The following is a 19,019-nucleotide window of genomic DNA, read 5'->3' as shown; positions in this document are numbered from 1 at the left end:
ATTCTGTGTTTTTCTGTCAATATGGGGTGCTGTGTGTACATTAATGAGGAAAAAAATGAACTTAAATGATTTTAGCATATGGCTGCAATATAACAAAGAGTGAAAAATTTAAGGGGGTCTGAATACTTTTCGTACCCACTGTATATACACTAACTACATTCATATGGATCCATAGGTTACAAGTTAGCTACAGTCAGCTAAGGTTATCCATCCTGAATTACCACAGTTAGTGCAGTGAAATCTAAATGATTTAAGAAACATTTTAGCCAAACAAAACAAAAATGTATGCAGGTAAATACAGTGTCTCCCTCCCAAAATGGTGACCCGTCCCCACATTCAACACAATGTGACGAACCTTCACATGATCTATTCCCTCCTTCAAAATGATTTAGAAATACAAAACTCAGTCTTAGTGGTTAATTCATTCCTTAACACAATACTAAATGTCCTTATGTAATGTTAAGGCCAATAGATCCAAAGGTATTTATTGTATCAGTGCAGGGAATGTTGTGTTTATTTGATATCAGACAGCAGAGGGGTAACTGAAAGTGAGTGATGCATTAAAGGTCCCCAGGGCAATTTGAAAGCTGGAACAAGTGCAGTTACATGGTCAGCATCATAGACCTGTTGGAATCAAATTTATAAAATGTACTTCAGAATGTGTAGGACTGTGTGAGCTTGCAGAATGCACTAATCTGAAATCTGTCTCAGAAAAAAAAACTGTCAAATTTTGGCTAAATAGCTGTGATGGACCAGATAAACTCATTAAACACCCATGGAGCACAGGTACTACTTCTTTTTAGAAATGACATGATAAAGGAGGGGTATTACAGAAAACAAGATTTGCCTTGTCTTTGGGGATTTTTGCTGTCAGAGATGTTATTTAAGTAGAAGTTGGCACCCCTCACTGTTGATAAAGAAAGAGTAAGAAAAGACCCCTTTGAACTGCTATTTGGTAATACAGTATGTCACAACACTCCAAGAACCTCTTGTGAAATCATTGCTTCACACAGCTTTCAGTGGTGTTGATTATTTCATAAGATTTTTCAGAGTGATTGTGTTGTAGAATTCACACTGCTTGTCCTCACTGGGTCAGTTTTAGGGGGTCATACATTCCACACTCTAGCTATGTGACCATCACATAAATGAATCATTCTCACCCTTTTCCTTGCACAAGTCTAATCGTTTTGTTTTAAGGCTAAATAAATAATTGACATACAATCCAAAAGATACCTGACATCTAAGGGCTGACAGAGACAGTTATGGGTTTTTAAGTAATAAAGTTAATACAGTAGGTTGATTCAGCAGAAAAAAACTAGTCGTTCCTCTTAAAGACTCAATTAAAGATGTCTTTAAGATATGAGCCTATCACAACTATAGATAGAAATAGTTTGTGACAGCTCACCATGTAGCATCCGAGGGCGTTTCCTGAGACACTGATCTCAACTTACAATAGCCACTGTATGACACCATGACTTCAGTGCAATGCGTGACCTTTGGCTTATGTCTGTCTCACATTGCAGTCTGTGTATTTTCACTTCAAGCTAAGCTGAACAAGCTTGTGTCGGAAGCGCCGCTAAAGCCTCTGATGTTATTTTAGTGTTGTGTCGGTCTCTCTGACATTTTCTTTTCTCTACTGCAGTGTGCAGATTTCTTTTACCGAATGGATGACAAAGAAAAAGAAACAAAGACACACGGCGTTGCAGGGCATAAGATCAAGTTTAATGGCAACACACTGCAAAAACTTTGATCACTTCAAACATGTCATTCAGTGCTCCATTCTGCTTGTGAGGTTGTCATAACAGTGCATTAAAATGTTGTGTTGTGCTACAGCAATAATGTGGGTTTACATACAGGAATAAACATCAAATGCAGTGTGCAATAGTAAGGAGGCTGGTGTTCTCTGGTGATAAATATTACTTTTACAGCTTTCCTCTTGTTTTGTCCATGGATCAGCATCCATGTCAATATACTGTTTATAGAAGGTAGTCAGGTTCATGTTTCTTTACGCATTAAGGCAACTTCACACAACCATGTCTTGCTTTTGCATCTCATAAACAAATTTCCATTTGTATATCAGGTCTCTTTAATGTCCCACTTTGGTAATAACCTTGACTACACTGGCAGGATCCATCCATCCATTGTCTATGTTGCTTATCCTGCAGCATATCCTGCAGTCCTGCAGCGACTGGTCACGAGATGGCCAGTCACAGCTGACACTGGGCGAGAGGTGAGGTACACCCCGGACAGATTCGCAGCACTGGCACATAGCACAGAGAACCACTCACACTTACATTCAAACCTACGAACAACTTAAGAGTCACCAGTCATCCTAACCTGAATGTCTGTGGTTTGTAGGAGGAAGCTGAAACCCACACAGACATGGGAGAACGTACGAACTGCACACAGAAAGGCCCCGGTCGGCCACCAGGATCACGCCCCAAACCTTTCTGTTGTGAGACAACAGTGCCCCCCCCAAAAAACAAGTGCATTATAGTATTGATTGAATAAATCAGGTTATAACACCACATACACATTTCCACATGACAAGAAAAAGTAATTAAATATCTTCTCTGTTATTATACAGTGATTTAATACTAGAGTGAACACATTTTTATTTTATTATTTATATTTTCTCTTTGCAATTTGACTTTACATGGAAATAAACTACCCAAAATGCCTTTCATTTGATGAAAATGTATATTAATCAGCAAACTCACAGTGATATACAACTTGAACAGGAAACGTGTGTTTTTAATCTGATGGCTTGGTTTGGAGTCATGAAAAGGCACTTAACTTGGAAGTAGAGCAGAATAAACCTTTGTGGATTAATCACAAACGGTGCAAGACCAGAAGCAGTCCAATGAAGAAGAGGGTACTGGGTTCCTGCATCACTATTGAGAGGGAGACAACCCCACTCAGGAAGATGATGGATGGCATCAGACTCCTGGTTATACTGTGCTCAGGCTGGGGCTCGGAAATATCTGAAGATGTGTCTGGTAAATTCTCTAATGTGTCAGGGGAAATCTGGGGAGCATCTTCCTTGTCTTCCTGGGTTGAGACAGAATGAAGAGCTAGGTTCCGGGTCTGCTCAATGACACCTGCACTCCCCAAGATTTTCTCTGTGATTTCAGGTGATGGTGGAACTTCACCTGCTTCTCCTAGAAATGCCTGACTCTCTTCCTGGTTCTGGGTCTCCTCAATGAAACCTGAACTCACAGAGAATGCCTCAGTGAGTTCAAGTGATAGTGGAGCTTCACCATCTTCTCCTAGAAATGCCTGACTCTCTGCCTGGTTCTGGGTTTCCTCAGTTACACCTGAAACCACTGAGGCACTCTCTGTGAGTTCAGGTGATCGAGCTTCACTTTCTTCTCCTAGAAATGCCTGACTCTCTGCCTGGTTCTGGGTTTCCTCAGTTACACCTGAAACCACTGAGGCACTCTCTGTGAGTTCAGGTGATCGAGCTTCACTTTCTTCTCCTAGAAATGCCTGACTCTCTGCCTGGTTCTGGGTTTCCTCAGTTACACCTGAAACCACTGAGGCACTCTCTGTGAGTTCAGGTGATCGAGCTTCACTTTCTTCTCCTAGAAATGCCTGACTCTCTGCCTGGTTCTGGGTTTCCTCAGTTACACCTGAAACCACTGAGGCACTCTCTGTGAGTTCAGGTGATCGAGCTTCACTTTCTTCTCCTAGAAATGCCTGACTCTCTGCCTGGTTCTGGGTTTCCTCAGTTACACCTGAAACCACTGAGGCACTCTCTGTGAGTTCAGGTGATCGAGCTTCACTTTCTTCTCCTAGAAATGCCTGACTCTCTGCCTGGTTCTGGGTTTCCTCAGTTACACCTGAAACCACTGAGGCACTCTCTGTGAGTTCAGGTGATCGAGCTTCACTTTCTTCTCCTAGAAATGCCTGACTCTCAGCCACAGGAGACAAGAGTCCAGGCATACTGCCTTCATGATGCTGTGCAAACCTGGTGAAACCTTCTGATAATCCTGCAGCAACTTCACACAATCCCACAGCAGCCTCTGGCTCAGTGCCCTGAGCTGCACTAGGAGCAGAGACACACTCAGTGGGCAGTTCAAGACAAGAGCAACTTGATTTCTCCTCTCCTGATGGCCACAGATCCATCTCTGTGGTAGGGAGATGTATGCATGAGCCCTCTGAAGAAGGGATTTGCTCTCCACCAGCCAGAGAGTCGTCTGATTTCAGGCTTGACTCCTGTGGTAGAGAAGGCAGCATTGCAGAGAGACTACTGTCTATGGGCTGCTCTGACGTCTGGTTGCCTAATTCACAGAGGAGTCTGGGTAAGGGCTGTGACTTTGACTGGACTGGTTCACTGGCACACAGTACAAGGGATGACTTAGTTTGAAGTGTGGTTTCAGGAGACATACAAGGGACATGTTCACCTGGGGATACAGTTTGAGTAGACAGTGTCCCATCAACAGATGGAAACTCTTGGTTGGGTGGGACAGAAGGACCAGATGGGTGAACTGCAATCTGTTAAAGTAAAACAGTGAGACAACAGTGACAGGTAGGAGAGTAGAAAGACAAAGAGGAGCAATTTATATTCTGCATTAATGTTGTACAGAGACAGAAGAAAAGCATTTTACTGCATATCAATGCTTTTCTGTGAAACGGATCCCATGCTGACACTGTAGTTGTGAGGCAATGCAAACAAAAGAGAAACAGAATGATGGGATTGACTGACATTTTTTCAAATGCCTTGACTTCCCCTGTATGAGCACAAAATAAATAGATAAAGAGAATGTCCAAAGATGCTTTGTTTAACTGAAGTCCATACAGCGCACGGGCATCCAAGGAGGGGAGATATTTTAATCCACAAATTTACCTACTGTACATGTTTTCATGACCGGTTTTCCGGGTAGTGGAACTAATGCTGTTGCTAAATAATTTTTATTTTCACTTCAAAACAAAAAGCAGCTTTATGGCTGCAGTGACAAACATCCAAGGTCAAATCAAAATAAAATCATGACAGTATAAATCCAAAAGACAGATAACAGAAACAGCACCCAGAAGATCAAGTGCAAGAGACACATAAACCTCGGAGAAGCTACACGGAAATGTTATCCAGTGTAGACCTTAACTACACATAGACAAATATTAAGTTGTGCTAATGTGTTAAGCTTTTAACATCATATTCTATGTTGATATAATGTTTCTAGATGAAACTTAAAATGACAAAATCACAACAATCCTGAGAACAACCTAGATCTATATTTCTGTGTGCTGCAGCTTTTGCTATTGGAATTCAATGATTCATAAATTTACAGTAAACACTTTCCAAGACGTCTGCTTTCGGGTTGACCAAAGACATCGCTCTGTTTAAATCTCAGTGAAAAATCTATTAAGAAATCACTTGAAAGCACCACAAAACAGGAAGCAAAAGGGAAACCAACCCATTGCACAGAAGTGAATACTCAGCAAGCAAATAATTAAAACAGCAGATACTGGCAATTAAACTGATTAATGATGATAACTTTAAAGTTATAACACAAAACTCAAAGGATTAATTTATCAGGAATTACGACATTTGAGTCTTTAGCTTCTGATTACTGAATGCTGTCCAAAGAAAAACATATAACAACATGGGGGGAGCTGACAGTTATACAGTAGTTGACTAATTAGCCTTTAATTAAGTGAAGAGAGCATGCATGTGAATACTGATGTAAAACAAACACAAATGAGCTGGATGAGTACACAACTGACAGATAAATACCACATATTATTCTGTTATTCTGTTAGGAGATGGGACATCATAATGTTTTTTTGACTGACTCTGGCTTCTCTGAAGTAGTTTAATCAGTTGTATGCAGACCAACAGTAACTTCCTCCTGCTTCTGAAATGCATGTTTTATTTATGGAACTGTTCCAGAAACAACTTATGTTTGTCACGATGCTGATCCTGTGGTGATATTAAGTTGCTCTGTTGTTTTGCCAGGAGTAAGCTCTTGTTTATACCGTAAATAGGAGACACTTAGTTTATCATAGAGACTGAAAGGAGTCAGCCTGGCTCTAATGAAACCGCCTACTGTAATCTTTTCTTGTAAACTTAATATAAATATACAGTATCTGTTGTGTTAATTTATATTAGAGTATATATTTAAACATTTCTGACCATTGTAGAACTTATAAACATGAGTTGTTCTTTCAACTTTTTACAAAAACAAAACTAGCTGGCTTCCCAGCATGCAGTGTTTGAGAGTTGAAACTCTCCGGAGACTTTTTTGCAGCTTGAAGAGCCCGTTCATGGTGGAAGGTTGTGTTTCTGTAATATATGTTAAAGTAAGTCATGGTTGTTTCTTGTCATAATAATAAAAACAGTTCACACCATGATAAAGGTTATAATTTAATGGTCACTGCATGGGAGCAGTTGTTGTCACTGCGTTTGCATTGTGTTTGCCATCTTCGTGTGTCTTGTGAACTAAAGTACATTACATGGAAAATAAATCACCTGTTGTAATTAGCTCTTCATTTCTGTGGCTGCTTGGGACTCGAGGGAGTTGAGGTTTAGTGTTGGATACAGCTATCATTATTTTATCTTCAGTCATATATTTTTTACCTAAACTGATTTTACCCATGTTTTCAAGGCAGCAAGGGAACATATGCTCCTAAGTTTAACCAGCTTGAAATGTACAAATGATACAAATAAATGTTAATTACTGTACTCTGGACAGAGCCATGGTTCTGATTTCCCCTGTTTCCAGTCTTTATGCTAAGCTAAGCTGTCTCCTGGCCTTGGGTCATATTTAATGAACAAAGTGGGATCAATCTGCTTATCTAACACATGAAAGCAAACAAGGGTATCTCCCAAAATGTTGACCTATTTCTTTAAAATCACAGTGGGATTTAAACTGTGCCTCTCTTCTAAGTGTGCACTGTGTGATTCAAGAAAATGAGTTTCAGTGACATAATTGAACATAAATTCATTTCCAGCACAAGAACAGTCGACTTCAGTACAATGATCACAAATAATGTAATAAGAAATGGTTACACATGGTGTGAATGAATATTAGTGTTCTGAGTCACTTAAACTGAAAAATACACGGATTCAAATTGAACATGGAGAAATCCAAACGGTACAAGAACATGAACAGCATGCACCATGATATGACCACAATAAGAAGCCGATAAGTTAAGTAGCATGTGATCGTGCTACAGCGCTGAGAAGTGAGACATTACCTAAGTTGTTGCTGAAGCTTCAATGAGCTGTGAACAATACAAACAACCAAGCCAGTGATGGTAAGCTTTAAAAAGAAATGTTTCTGGTTTATTAGACACACAACTTGCACTTTAGCCTGCTTACCTGTTAAATGGGAATGTGTCTGCATGCAAATCAAGATCATTTGAACATAATCCCAGTCATTTCCTAAAAGTGTATCCTCTGTTGGCAAACAAGCCACCAGGCTACAATAGCACATTCCAAATGAGATGGACTGTTTCAAATTTTGCAGGTTTTAGAAAGTTTACTGTATACAGAAGAACCCCGCTGTTAGTTAATGATTTATTCCGATAAAAGCAGTTTCTTTCTTTCCGATTGTCCTCAGTATACCCTTACCTCCACATCAATCTCCGGCTGTATGATGTCTGGGTGGGGGACAGGTGGAGGTCTGATGAGTCCTGACCTCGAGGTCCCTGCTTCTTCTGCTGATGTAAAGCAGATAAATAAGCTGTGAGACCCTGATTAGTCTTTAGAAATGAAAACATATTTCAGCTACAGCATATAAATAATTACAGAAGGGCAACTTCACATGTGATGTTGGGTTTACAAAGAGTGCTACCCAGCCAGTGAAAATGATGTGTGATGTTGTGGCTTTGTCAAGTCTGAGAAAATGGCACTGTCAATTTGGGCAGATACTTAGGAATGCCTCTGTTACAAACTGGACGTTTGTATTATATTAATATGTAAATATTTGTGCCATATTTTTCGGAGGGAGTGAACTGATATGTTGATAGTAATTTTGTATGACAGCCTCCATACTGTACCTTCTTCATTTTCCTGCTCGTCCTCTGAATCAAAAACATCATCCATACTGAAAGAAAAGAGAGACATGTGGGTTATAAGACAATTTAACTACATAAATTTGCTCTCTAAATCTCACAGCCAAACGTCGCTGTGATGTCACAATTGTACATACAAGGCAACTGAAACCTTACACAGAGATCTTAGTAATCAACACTGTAATAATGATGGTTAGAGCCATCGGTTGAGTTGACGCCGCGGAAAGCTGCCTTGGTTCTGTACTGGAAACAAATTCCTTGTGTGTAACATACTTGGCCAAATAAAGGTGATTATTGTTATTATTATTATTATTATTAAGGCACACTGAGAGCAGCAGGAGAAGCTGGTTGTACACCACCATGCACACCTGTTTTAGATCATTAGCCCGATTTTCTGCTGATGCAGTTCAGCTGTTAATGTGCTAAATTAGCCATTTTGATCAAACATGAGGAGACATCTTTTTGTCCTGTGTGTTTGGTAATGTTCTGTTTCTGGCTGAGCGGAGCTCTTTAAAGCTGCACGCCTGAGCGATGACCCACTGCATTTGACTGCTCGTTAAAATGGTTGGAGAGGTGAAAATCACAGAGTGAGAGACTGCTGATTGACGGGAAGGGCCACTGTAAAGTGCACGTACAATATATAGAAGCTGAAATCTTATTTTTATATCAAAGTTGTATCAAATGTGATTGTAGTTACAGTAATTACTGGAGAACACAGCTTATGGAGGTCAATATATTGCTTTGGCTGTGTTGTGTTTCATATGTGTTTTAATCAAACCCTAGACACCAATGGGACAGTTGACGAAATCTAGCCATGGCTCATTAGCTTCTAAATTATGAAGCATTAACCTTTTCTGTAAGAAGACACTTCTGTTGAAAGACGGGAGGCAACTTTACCAAGAATCCTGCATAGGCTGCCAAATGCAATGAAGTTCAAAGCGTGTGTTGTGCATGTGAGAGGAGCTACACAAATAATGTGGGAGGAACATGACAAGCTGTTTATACTCCCTGCTCACAATATATTCCAGTTTTATAACAGAAGGGCAAATTTAAAATCTCATAGAGAGCTGAAAAGGCTCTTTGCATTATACAAGCACTCCAGAAAGTATTCAAGCTCCTTCACTTTTTGGACACTTTACTGTGTTGTAGATTTAATTTTTAATGAATTTCTAATTTTACCCATCAAGCTAGACTTGACAACCCACCCATTTGCTGTGGTGCTCCAGATTGTGGTCAGGTGCATCCTGTTTTCTTTAATTGGCGTCAGCCTGGGGCAAACTAAACTGGCTAGAAAGGCAGAAAACTGTGTATGGGTTCAACAAATCACTCTGCATGTCAGGATGAAAACCAAGTCACGAAGTCCACAGAACTTTGTAGATGTCTTTAATAAACTGTGATACGGTGCAGAACAGGACAAGCATATAAACCTGGTTCTAAAGCTTTGAGCGTTCTCAGGAGCACAGGGTTCTCGATATTTGTGAAACAGAAGACATTTGGAAACACCAGGATTTCAGCAGCACTCCATCAATCAGACCTTTATGATAGGGTGGTTAGATGGAAGCTCTATTGAGACTGTGGGAATATAAAGAAAACATATTCTGATGAGACAAAAACAGAACTCTTTGGGCAGAACTCCAAGCACTGTGTCTGGTGAACACCAGGCACAGCTCATTAGCTCATTAGCAGCTAATACATCCCTGTGGTGAAGCATGGTGGAAGCAGCATCATGCTAAGGGCGGGGGGTGGGGGCTTCTCAGCAGCAGGGACAGGGAGACTGGTCAGAACTAAGGGAAGGATGGATGGTCCTTGAAGAAAACCTGCTCCAGAGTGCAGCGAGACTGGGGTGACGGTTCACCTTTCAACACAACAACCTGACCTGAAGTAAACAGCCAAGACAACGCTGGCGTGGCTTCAGCACAAGTTTCTGACTGTCTTTGATTTAAACCCATACAAACATTTCCCATCCAATCTGACAAAGCTTGAACAGGTCTGCCAGAAATAACAGGCAAAACTATATTCCAGGTGTGCAGGCTTGTAGAGAGGTCATTTGCTAATCTCTGCCCACTCTCTTAACTTTATAACAAGCCTCAAATACTATTATGGCAAGCACAGTATCCTCAGGGTCAGGTGTGACTGTGTGAGCAGCTGTGCGTAGGCACATCTAAAGGCCTATGTACAGTATAAAAAAAGCAAAACACTGCTTTAGCTGCATTTATCCTAACTAATTCTGCTAGCACTGCTCTAGCCTTATCTGGAGATGTGACCCCGTTTGGTCCAGGTCACATTGCAACAGTCTGGACTGACTCAGCAGCAAGATTATACAATAAGAGATTGACTCAGCCTCACCATTTGGCAGTCAGGACAGATGACACTGAAATCAAGAGCAGCATTGTTCCATTCATGGCTGATATCTTTTAAGGAAGATAGATTTTGGTTACATATAAACTAAACCAGCATTAGGCTTGCTTCAAAGCAGAAACTGAACTATGGATAACTCATATAACACAAGGAAGACATAATAGCGTGTAGACTTGGTTCATCTCATAGCAACCTTTCTTCCCACTGGCTGTCTGCTTGATGTTTTAAAAACCAATTATCAGCTAACTTCAAAGCATCGGTGAGTCTATAATAGGGGTGCAGATCCAATTTCTGCTCCCCAAACTCCACCTTTTCAATCAGCGCCTCATCCTTCCTGATTCTTAACATCTACAGCAAACAGCACATGACAATTAGAGCATTTTGTGCTCAGGCACTTTCAATGAGATGTAATATACACTGTGTGCACAATTATTAGGCAAGTGAGTATTTTGACCATATCATCATTTTATCCATAATTTCCAACTCCAAGCAGTATAAACTTGAACACTTATTGGACTTAATGCATATCAGGTGATGTGTTTCAGTGTAACGAGGGAGGGTGTGGCCTAAGGAGATCAACACCCTATATCAAGGTGTGCATAATTATTAGGCAGAATGTTCTCCTCTGGTCCAATGGGCCAAAAAAGAGATTTAATTGACTCTGAAAAGTCAAAAATTGTAAAAAGTCTTTCACAGGGATGCAGCACTCTTGAAATATCTAAGATATTGGGGCGTGATCACAGAACCATCAAACATTTTATAGCAAATAGTCAGCAGGGGAGCAGTGGTACAGGAAAAAGTCTGCATCTTTCAAGAAGACTTTGATTTTTATGCAAGACAATGCTCCATCACATGCATCAAAGTACTCCACTGCGTGGCTGGCCAGTAAAGGCCTTAAAGATGAAAAACTAATGACATGGCCCCCTTCTTCACCTGACTTAAACCCTATTGAGAACCTTTGGGCCCTTCTTAAGCAGGAAATTTACAGTGAAGGTAAACAGTACACCTCTCTGAACAGTCTCTGGGAGGCTGTGGTTGCGGCTGCACAAAAAGTTGATTCTGACCAGATCAAAAAACTGACTGACTCTGTGAATGGAAGGCTTGTGACTGTTATCGAAAAGAAGGGTGGCTATATTGGTCACTGAGGTTTTCTGTTTGGAATTTCAGAACTGTTTATTTGTAAATTATGAGTTAGTTTATTATTCTCACTTTAACAGGTGAAAATAAATAAGTGAGATGGGAAAATCTTGGTTTTTTATTTAGTTGCATGATAATTCTGCACACTAATAGTTGCCTAATAATGGTGTACATTCTCTTAAGAATGCCAAAACTTCACTTTTACTACTTAAATGTTTGAGGGTTTAACATTTTGGATTGACCAAGAGCACTGTAGTTGTGCAATAACAAAATTAATCCTCAAAAATACAACTTGCCTAATAATTGTGCACACAGTGTAAATTAGCTGACTTCAACAGAGTAAAGAAGGAAGAGAAGTGGTTTGTCTGTCAGTCTATAACTAAACAAGGGTAAGAGGCCGATCTTCCTCATTAAAATTGCTCTGCCCCCTTATGACTCCAAAAGAAAAGGTCAGAGGTAAAATATAGTGCAGGGAAACGCCAGGCCTGAAAACGACACCTGCCCTTAGCCTATTTTGATCGTCCTCACACACTGGATGCCTGGCTTTCTGGAGGGCGTGTACTCTCTCCAAAACTCTCTGTGTCTCACTGCAGCTGCTGAAGACACCAAACTGTGAAGAGTAATACGAGTCATAAACAATCGTTATGAACAATACATATTCCCCTTGTACTTCATTATGCATTCGACTGTAAAACTGAGTCTAATAACATCCACTTCAGAGTTGAGCTCTCACTATGCATTTCAGGCTTGAGTTCTTACTTTGCTAAAGGCAGTCTCCAGGCAGAGCTACTGAATAGAGCTGAATGCTCATTTCAGCCACAAAATCTCACAGGGAATTAGTAAGCAACTGGAGCTGTGCAGCTGCTGCACAACCCAAATGCCAAGTGCTTTTGTGACTTTGTTTACATCTCACTCTTTATCACTTGATGGCCAATATGGTCTCTGGGCAGACATAATGTTACTTCTTAGTCACCTGAATAATAAAGTTTTAGTATTCAGAGATTATTGTGCCTTTGAGCGTCCTAGTTTCCCCTTTGATTAAGAAGGACAGACAGCTTGCAAGGCCTCTGAAGTAGAATGGTGTGTGACTGGTGGATAGCAGTGAGCTAAAGAGGTCAGAGGTCAAAGGAATCTCATGCAGACACTGACCAAAACACTGAGCAAGTGTCCCCTTGCTCTGTGTGACAAAAAAGAAACATGTGGCGGGAAATTTACCTGTAAGCTTTTGGAGGTTTGAGGATACCTTTTATTTGTTGCATGTCGATGTTAGTTTGAGCTGAAATATCTTCACTGGACACGAGCAGAGTTACTACATAATTCATAGAGGAGTTATTAGCCCAGAAATCCCCAACAGAGGTCTCATAGCGAATGACAAACTCAATGCTAGAGCCATGTGTGGTATAAGGTGGTGCAAAAGACAGCTTGAAGGAGAACTGATCAGTGTCCCCATCATGAGATCCCTGGACATACTCTGCAGGGTGGTCAAAGTAAGTAGCCCAGTTGTCCATGGTAGCTCTAATATAAACTGCCTTGTGGAAGGAGATGTTCAGGACTCGTACCACCCCAGTGAAGGTCAGTGGCTCATTGTCTACTGGAGACATCTGCTCAACCTCCACTTTATTTGCGTGCACAGCCTGCAGCAGCGCGCTGCCGACTGGTGCGTTAAACTCTGGGTGCACATGATAGGTCAGCTCTCGCTCTGGCTTTCGGTACTTCAACTCCTCTTCCTCCCACTTCTTAGTGTCCTCTTCCTCGTCCGAATCAAAGGCAAAAAATTCCTTCACGTCCAGCAGATCGCCACCTGTTGTATCGGCAAACGACACTCTCTTTTCGCCAGACAGCGCCAAATGGATCCGCATATACTCGGCAGTCTCGTCGTTGATCGACTGGCCTCGCTTTCTGGGCACCGGGGAGCACCGTGGGATGAAGCGGACGTCCTCAGTGTCCTCATCTTCTTCTTCATCATCAGTATTATTCTCCTTGTTATCCATGGGTGATCGAGTCTTTGCCTCCTCAGCTGATGTGCCAGTTTTAATAGTAGCAAAAAGACCTTCTTGGGTTGGTATGGTTAAAAAAGACATTGTTGCATTTGTGCACACTCGAGGAAGCTGCGCTGAAGATAGTGCATATGGCGTCTCCAAAAAGCACTATCAAACAGGCCTACTCATGCTTTGCGCAGCAGTGACAGCGCTGTTCTTGAGCACAGAGCCTCCTTTAGTCAACGTGCAGCGTTAAATGTCACCCATGGAAAACTTGTCTTTAGAGCCAGCTCTGATCGCGTATCCCCTGGTCTACATGACTTTATAGATCGCAGTTTGGCTGATGTGGCGGAAGGAGCTGCCTCTAATTTTAGAACTGAATGACCTACTGCCTGGGATCTCCATGCCCCAAATGTGTCTTTTTAAATTGGTATAATCCTGCGACTCCCCTTCTTCAGTTTGGTTCGGGCTGGTAAACGCCCACTGCTGGATATTGAGAAGTAATAGGCTGCCAGTAACTGTAACTAAGACATGACATGAGAATGTGTGAATATCTGTGACCCAAGATGTAGTTTATAGACGACAACATCATCCAAATAAAACCTCTGCTGACATAAAGTGGAAATTAAGATATTTCGGGATTTCATGGTCCAAAACCCCATAAGGAAAATTATATGCATACAGGCATTTAATTAAATTGCTGTTGCATGTATAGGCTATTTATGTTTTACAACATGAAAATACCCCTGCTAATAAATTATGGGCAGGCGAAACAAAAACTGTGACAATAAAATGTGCCTTGAATGCTGATCCCATTCCAGCTGCAGCGTGGCTTCTGTATGAGAACCAGGAAATGCCAAAGTAAAAGACAGGACTGACAGGGTGAAACAAGCTGTACGAGCTATACAAGCTCATTTGGGAGGCTTTTCATATTTGTGTGCATCCAAATCTTTTATGTGAATAAACAGATTCCGTGATTAATTGAAATTTTCTGTATCTTAATATCTCCTGTTCTACACCCAATTCCTCAGATGGAAAATAAACAGCTGTATTAAAGTAATGTTAGTTACAGCTTGTTCTGATGTTGTAGGGTAAATGTATAAAGGGGATCTTGCATACATTGTTTTTCTGCAGCACTTGCTCTCGCTGCGCAGTTAGAAACTGCTACATATTACTATGTAAACACACCCTTGTAAATGATTGGTGGAGAGGTTTAAGCGCGGCGTGCCGTAGCCAATCAGAAGATTGTTTTTCTGTCACGTCTGTGCACGGATAGTAAGCTAGCGGATAATGCAAACATAAACTAATATAAAGAATTCGGATTGAAGCTAAAGGCGGTACAGCTTAATACGGGAAGGTTTGATAATGGTGACCGATATTTTCCTTTTGGACTATTCATTCGTGAAAATGTGTTGCGGCCCTTCCCGCGATGACACACGAATTGGGTAACGCAAGCTAACTAACATTAGCAACAGCCTGCTAATTTTAACGTTCCATAAGGCCGCTGTTAAATAACGACGAGAGCTGCTTCCTGTTCAAGCTTCACCGAGAATGTGGGCTACATTACTATTCAAGTAACGACTTCGCAATGGATATATAATCAGCTTGTTGAGCGGACCTATTGATTGCATTCACGTTTGTTTTAGTTGAGTTTTTGGGTCTATCTGGCTTGTTAGCTATTTGGCTAGCTAACGTTAGCTAGCATGAGTGAACTGACTGACTGCAAACAGTCCGCTGACTCTGCATCGAGGAAGAGGTGTCCATCACCCGACCAGGATGAAGGCGGCACGATTCCTCACAAGTTTTCCAAAGTAAGTGACGCGTCAAATGAAGCGGGAGTTACTTCGGAAAGTTGCAAAAACAATGAAGATGACAATAAAGAAGTAACTGGAAGCGAGAGCCAGTCAAAAGATAACGTGGAAGGAGCGGCTGCCGTACAAACAGATCAGAATCCAGATGACACCAGTACACTGCCTGCCAACAGATCCCAAGGTGACGGTAACGATGACAGCAACGCCGAAAAACCACAACCTTCAGATACACCGGGACCTGCTGCCTCAAAAGAAGCTGCAGAGAAGACAACAGGGATCGAGCAGCGTGCTCCTCTGGACCAGTCCGACTCAGCAGCCATAGCAGCAGCGGAAGCACTTGCCAGTCTCACAGGAGGAGACGGGGAAGACAGTCAAGAGACTCCTTGCTCATCTGAAAAGGCTAAACAGGTGAAACCGGGGAGCAAATTCAGACAACGTGGGGGCCATCAGTCCTCCAGAGCGGGCTCTAAAACACAGGCAGCTGCAGCAGATAGCTCCACATCTGTGCATAGTACTGACAGAGAAGATGCAGATGACGTGCACGAAGCAGATGAAGGTGATGAGTCCATATCTGGCTCTTCATCCACACCGAGCTCCTCTTTCCCATCAGAAAATGAGGACAATGATGATGGAGAGTGTGCCATTGTGTCAGTTAAGATGGCCCCTGAGATGAGACAGTCAGTGGCTCTCCTGGCGCAGGTACAGATGAGGCTGGAAGCTCTCGAGAAGAAAAGCGCCCGGCTCCACCAACGGCTGGAGCTGAAGATGAGTCGTCAGCGACGCCCGCATCTGGATCAGCGCAGCTCCATCACGAAAACTATCCCAGGCTTCTGGGTGACAGCTGTATCCTTGAAATGCATCATTTTCCTCTTTTGTAATTTCCACTTTATGTTGTGGTATTTCGAACAAAGATATGTTGGGGTTTCTCCTTAACTTTAATGTTCCAGCTGTTGAACCATCCTCACCTCTCAGCTCATATCGATGAGACCGATGAAGATGCTCTTAGTTACATGACTGACCTTGAGGTAGGAAGTGTTGTGTTCTTACAAAGTCTGTCTAGTGTGTATGCCTAGGTAGCAAAATTCAGACTTTTTTCCATGTGTGTTCTTAGATCGAGTCGTTCAAGAGTAACAAGCTGGGCTACAGGATTCGCTTCCACTTCAGACGGAATCCGTATTTCCAGAACAACATCATTATGAAGGAGTTGCACCTTGCGATTGCAGGTAAAAAATAAGCATGTGGTGATTAAATCAAAGTATATTTTCTTTCTCCTTTGGTAGAAAAAAAACAGCAATGTTGTTTAAAACATTAATTATCAACCAGGAGACATTTTTGGAGTAAAGAAGACAAATAGAAAGACATTCCCTGGAATAACTTCCAAAAAGTGCCATCTTAGTCAGACCTCACACCTACAGTCTTCAAACAGTCCAGTAGAAGTGTGAGGAAAAAGGATACTGTGAGAATATTATGATTGTTGTATTCACTGTTCTTCTTTATAAACACAAATTAAAAGAGTATTTGCAACTTACAATGCGTTTTAGTATCACAGTCCAATCCTGGGTGCTCATGTTTTCAGGATCTCCCATGTCTTTCTCCAACCCCATCCTGTGGCATCGTGGACACAACCTGACAGCCCATAGCGAACCCAGGAAATCATCGCATGGGGTGTACCAGACCTTTTTCAGCTGGTTCAGTGATCATAGCAACCCAGGACAAGATGACGTAGCACGGGTACAGATGACAGAACCTTCAAGCTGGCATGAGTTCATGATCATAGCACAGCTCAGATAAGCAGGCTCAGCATGGCATAAACACTGCCGTCTTTGAAGAGTTGAATTGTTACCCACTTTTAAATGTCCACTATTCTGGTGTATTCAAACTTGCAACCTTTCTGTGTGCTGGAAGATTGATCAAGACACAGTTTCTTCTTCATTTACTCAACTTTCCTGCCAGTTTATGATAAACTAAAATGATTCAGGGATATGCAGACACCCACTTGTTTGCCATCAGATATAATAGATCATTTATGAAGAAATACACTTGTGACATTTGTTCAATGTGTAATGATGCTCAAACCCTTTTCTCAGCTTAGCAGGGCTGTGTATTAAAACAGTTAAAGAAGGCATGTGCTCTGAACATATTGAGCTAGAATGTTATGGAAATGACTTCCGTTTTGATGTTTAGATACTTAGGGATGACCTGTACCGAGACCCGCTGAGATACTACCTCACTCCGCTCTGGGAGCCGAGGGAGAACGGCAGGTATGACAACACATTCTCCTAGTTGTGTAGATATTGTGTAGTCAGTGGACAAACCAATTATTAACCTGGAAATCCTAGAAAAAGTCTCAGCCCCAGGGCCTTGAAATTATAGTTGAAGTATAAACATTAACAGTTTCCTGATCTTGTTTCCTGGTTGCAAGACCAGGCAGGATGCTTACAATGAGTGTGTGTGTGTGTGTGTGTGTGTGTGTGTGTGTGTGTGTGTGTGTGTGTGTGTGTATTTGCCTTTTTTCCTCCAGTAGTGGCAGTGGGGCCAGAGCAGCTGGCAACGGTAATAGAGACGAGTGTGTTGTAATCTCAGACTCGGATGATGAGCCTGGTGAGGAAGCTGGTGAGGCTGAACAAGGCCATAGCAGGGAGCAGGAAGAGGAGGAGGAGGGGGAGGAAGAAGAAGAAGAGGAGGACGAGGAGGAGGAGGATGACGACAGAGGGCCGAGCGCAGGTCAGTCCTGGGGCAGGCCACAGCAGGTCAGGGTACAGTGCACAGTTATTCATACATAGTTATACAGAGTTTCTCACTGAATTTGATTCTATCTTGATGTAGTTGTACATTTTAAGTTTTGCTGGAAAGTGGATGTCAGACGAACGCTGCAAAATGATTCTATTTAAAGTGTTTCCTGTTGCTCGTGCTGTGAATGAGAGACCAAGGGCTCGTTAGCATTAAGGTGACTAGCTGTAGCTGAAATATAAATGTCTGAGCAATGCAGGCTAAACTGAATAGACAGGAAATATCTCCTCCTCAGATGAGAGTCCAGAGAAGGAGGATGATGATGGAGAAATTGTGATCGACGGTAAGACACCACTCTCAACAGTAGTGTTGTAAATTCACCACTGTAACAAAGAATCAGTGGGGGGGCTTGGTTTTCCTATGTTCTCCTTTTTGATCACGCTGTTTTTCTTTGGTTTACAATCCGACTGTGCTTTGCAGTAATGCTAAGTGAAGAGAGGTGAAATTATAGCTCTCGTCTTTGCCCTGCAGGCTCTGATGACAGCGAGCAGCAACAGGAGGAGGAGGAGGCCTAAGAACAAGTGAAGAGGAAGGCGAGTCATCAAGGGACCAGAGACCAGGAAGATGAAGAGGATGCTGAGGTCAATGGAGAGAGTACCAGAGCAAACGGATCCCTTCTTCCTGATGTTACTCATTTTTATGCACAGAGTATCTTGTTTTTGTTTCTTTTCTACCTAAAGTACATAGAAGCATTTAAAATCAGGGTTAACTATAATAATAAAGCCAAGGTATCACGTTTCCCCTCTGTTTTATAAAGTCGGTACTTTGTGTTCTAATGTACTCTGATCCACGTTTTGAAAAACGATCTGCTCTTCATTCAAGCCGTGTTCTTCTGTTTGATGAAGAACATCGTTATGACAGCCTGCAGACATGTGGGTTACACTTGGCCGCTACGTGCTGACACCCAAACAAATGACAGTGAAAC

The 19,019-nt window shown here is 41.9% G+C and overlaps 2 protein-coding genes across 8 annotated transcripts; one reads left to right on the top strand and one right to left on the bottom strand.

Annotated features, from left to right (window-relative positions):
* Positions 1 to 1,708: 1,708 nt before the first annotated feature.
* Positions 1,709 to 14,606, bottom strand: LOC109966730 (protein phosphatase 1 regulatory subunit 3A). 3 transcript variants are annotated; one of them, XM_020611819.1, is made up of 5 exons: positions 12,730 to 14,606; positions 8,005 to 8,051; positions 7,577 to 7,665; positions 3,910 to 4,497; positions 1,709 to 3,804 (listed from the first exon to the last, which is right to left on the bottom strand). In XM_020611819.1, the coding sequence occupies exons 1-5, from the start codon at positions 13,593 to 13,595 to the stop codon at positions 2,833 to 2,835; spliced, it is 2,562 nt and encodes an 853-aa protein (XP_020467475.1). In that variant the 5' UTR covers positions 13,596 to 14,606; the 3' UTR covers positions 1,709 to 2,832. The 3 variants fall into 3 exon arrangements, with proteins under 3 accessions (XP_020467475.1, XP_020467473.1, XP_020467474.1); XM_020611817.1 differs by having other exon boundaries at positions 1,709 to 4,497; XM_020611818.1 differs by having other exon boundaries at positions 1,709 to 4,497; positions 7,577 to 7,662.
* A 129-nt stretch (positions 14,607 to 14,735) lies between these two features.
* On the top strand, positions 14,736 to 18,831 carry tspy (testis specific protein Y-linked). 5 transcript variants are annotated; one of them, XM_020611821.1, is made up of 8 exons: positions 14,736 to 16,147; positions 16,252 to 16,329; positions 16,416 to 16,527; positions 16,881 to 17,035; positions 17,489 to 17,565; positions 17,829 to 18,028; positions 18,312 to 18,377; positions 18,566 to 18,831. In XM_020611821.1, exons 1-8 carry the CDS (start codon positions 15,197 to 15,199, stop codon positions 18,607 to 18,609), a joined length of 1,683 nt encoding a protein of 560 aa, XP_020467477.1. In that variant the 5' UTR covers positions 14,736 to 15,196; the 3' UTR covers positions 18,610 to 18,831. The 5 variants fall into 5 exon arrangements, with proteins under 5 accessions (XP_020467477.1, XP_020467476.1, XP_020467481.1 ...); XM_020611820.1 differs by having other exon boundaries at positions 14,737 to 16,147; positions 17,826 to 18,028; XM_020611823.1 differs by having other exon boundaries at positions 14,738 to 16,147; positions 17,826 to 18,028; positions 18,330 to 18,377.
* Positions 18,832 to 19,019: the final 188 nt, after the last annotated feature.

This window comes from Monopterus albus, unplaced genomic scaffold (assembly GCF_001952655.1).
Source record: "Monopterus albus unplaced genomic scaffold, M_albus_1.0 scaffold118.1, whole genome shotgun sequence".
NCBI lineage: Eukaryota > Metazoa > Chordata > Actinopteri > Synbranchiformes > Synbranchidae > Monopterus > Monopterus albus.
The sequence above is the reverse complement of the archived record's forward strand: the minus strand, read 5'-3'. Positions and strand labels throughout refer to the sequence as shown.

Bases quoted from the DNA above. Each gene is read 5' to 3' on its own strand.
- LOC109966730 (XM_020611817.1), bottom strand. From the start codon at position 13,595: ATGTCTTTTTTAACCATACCAACCCAAGAAGGTCTTTTTGCTACTATT. The intron at 8,052-12,729 runs GTAAATTTCCCG...CTTTTCTTTCAG, and splicing joins AAACCTCCAAAAGCTTACAG to TATGGATGATGTTTTTGATT. The intron at 7,666-8,004 runs GTACAGTATGGA...GCTTTACATCAG, and splicing joins CGAGCAGGAAAATGAAGAAG to CAGAAGAAGCAGGGACCTCG.
- tspy (XM_020611820.1), top strand. From the start codon at position 15,197: ATGAGTGAACTGACTGACTGCAAACAGTCCGCTGACTCTGCATCGAGG. The intron at 16,528-16,880 runs GTAAAAAATAAG...TCATGTTTTCAG, and splicing joins GTTGCACCTTGCGATTGCAG to GATCTCCCATGTCTTTCTCC. The intron at 18,378-18,565 runs GTAAGACACCAC...TTTGCCCTGCAG, and splicing joins TGGAGAAATTGTGATCGACG to GCTCTGATGACAGCGAGCAG.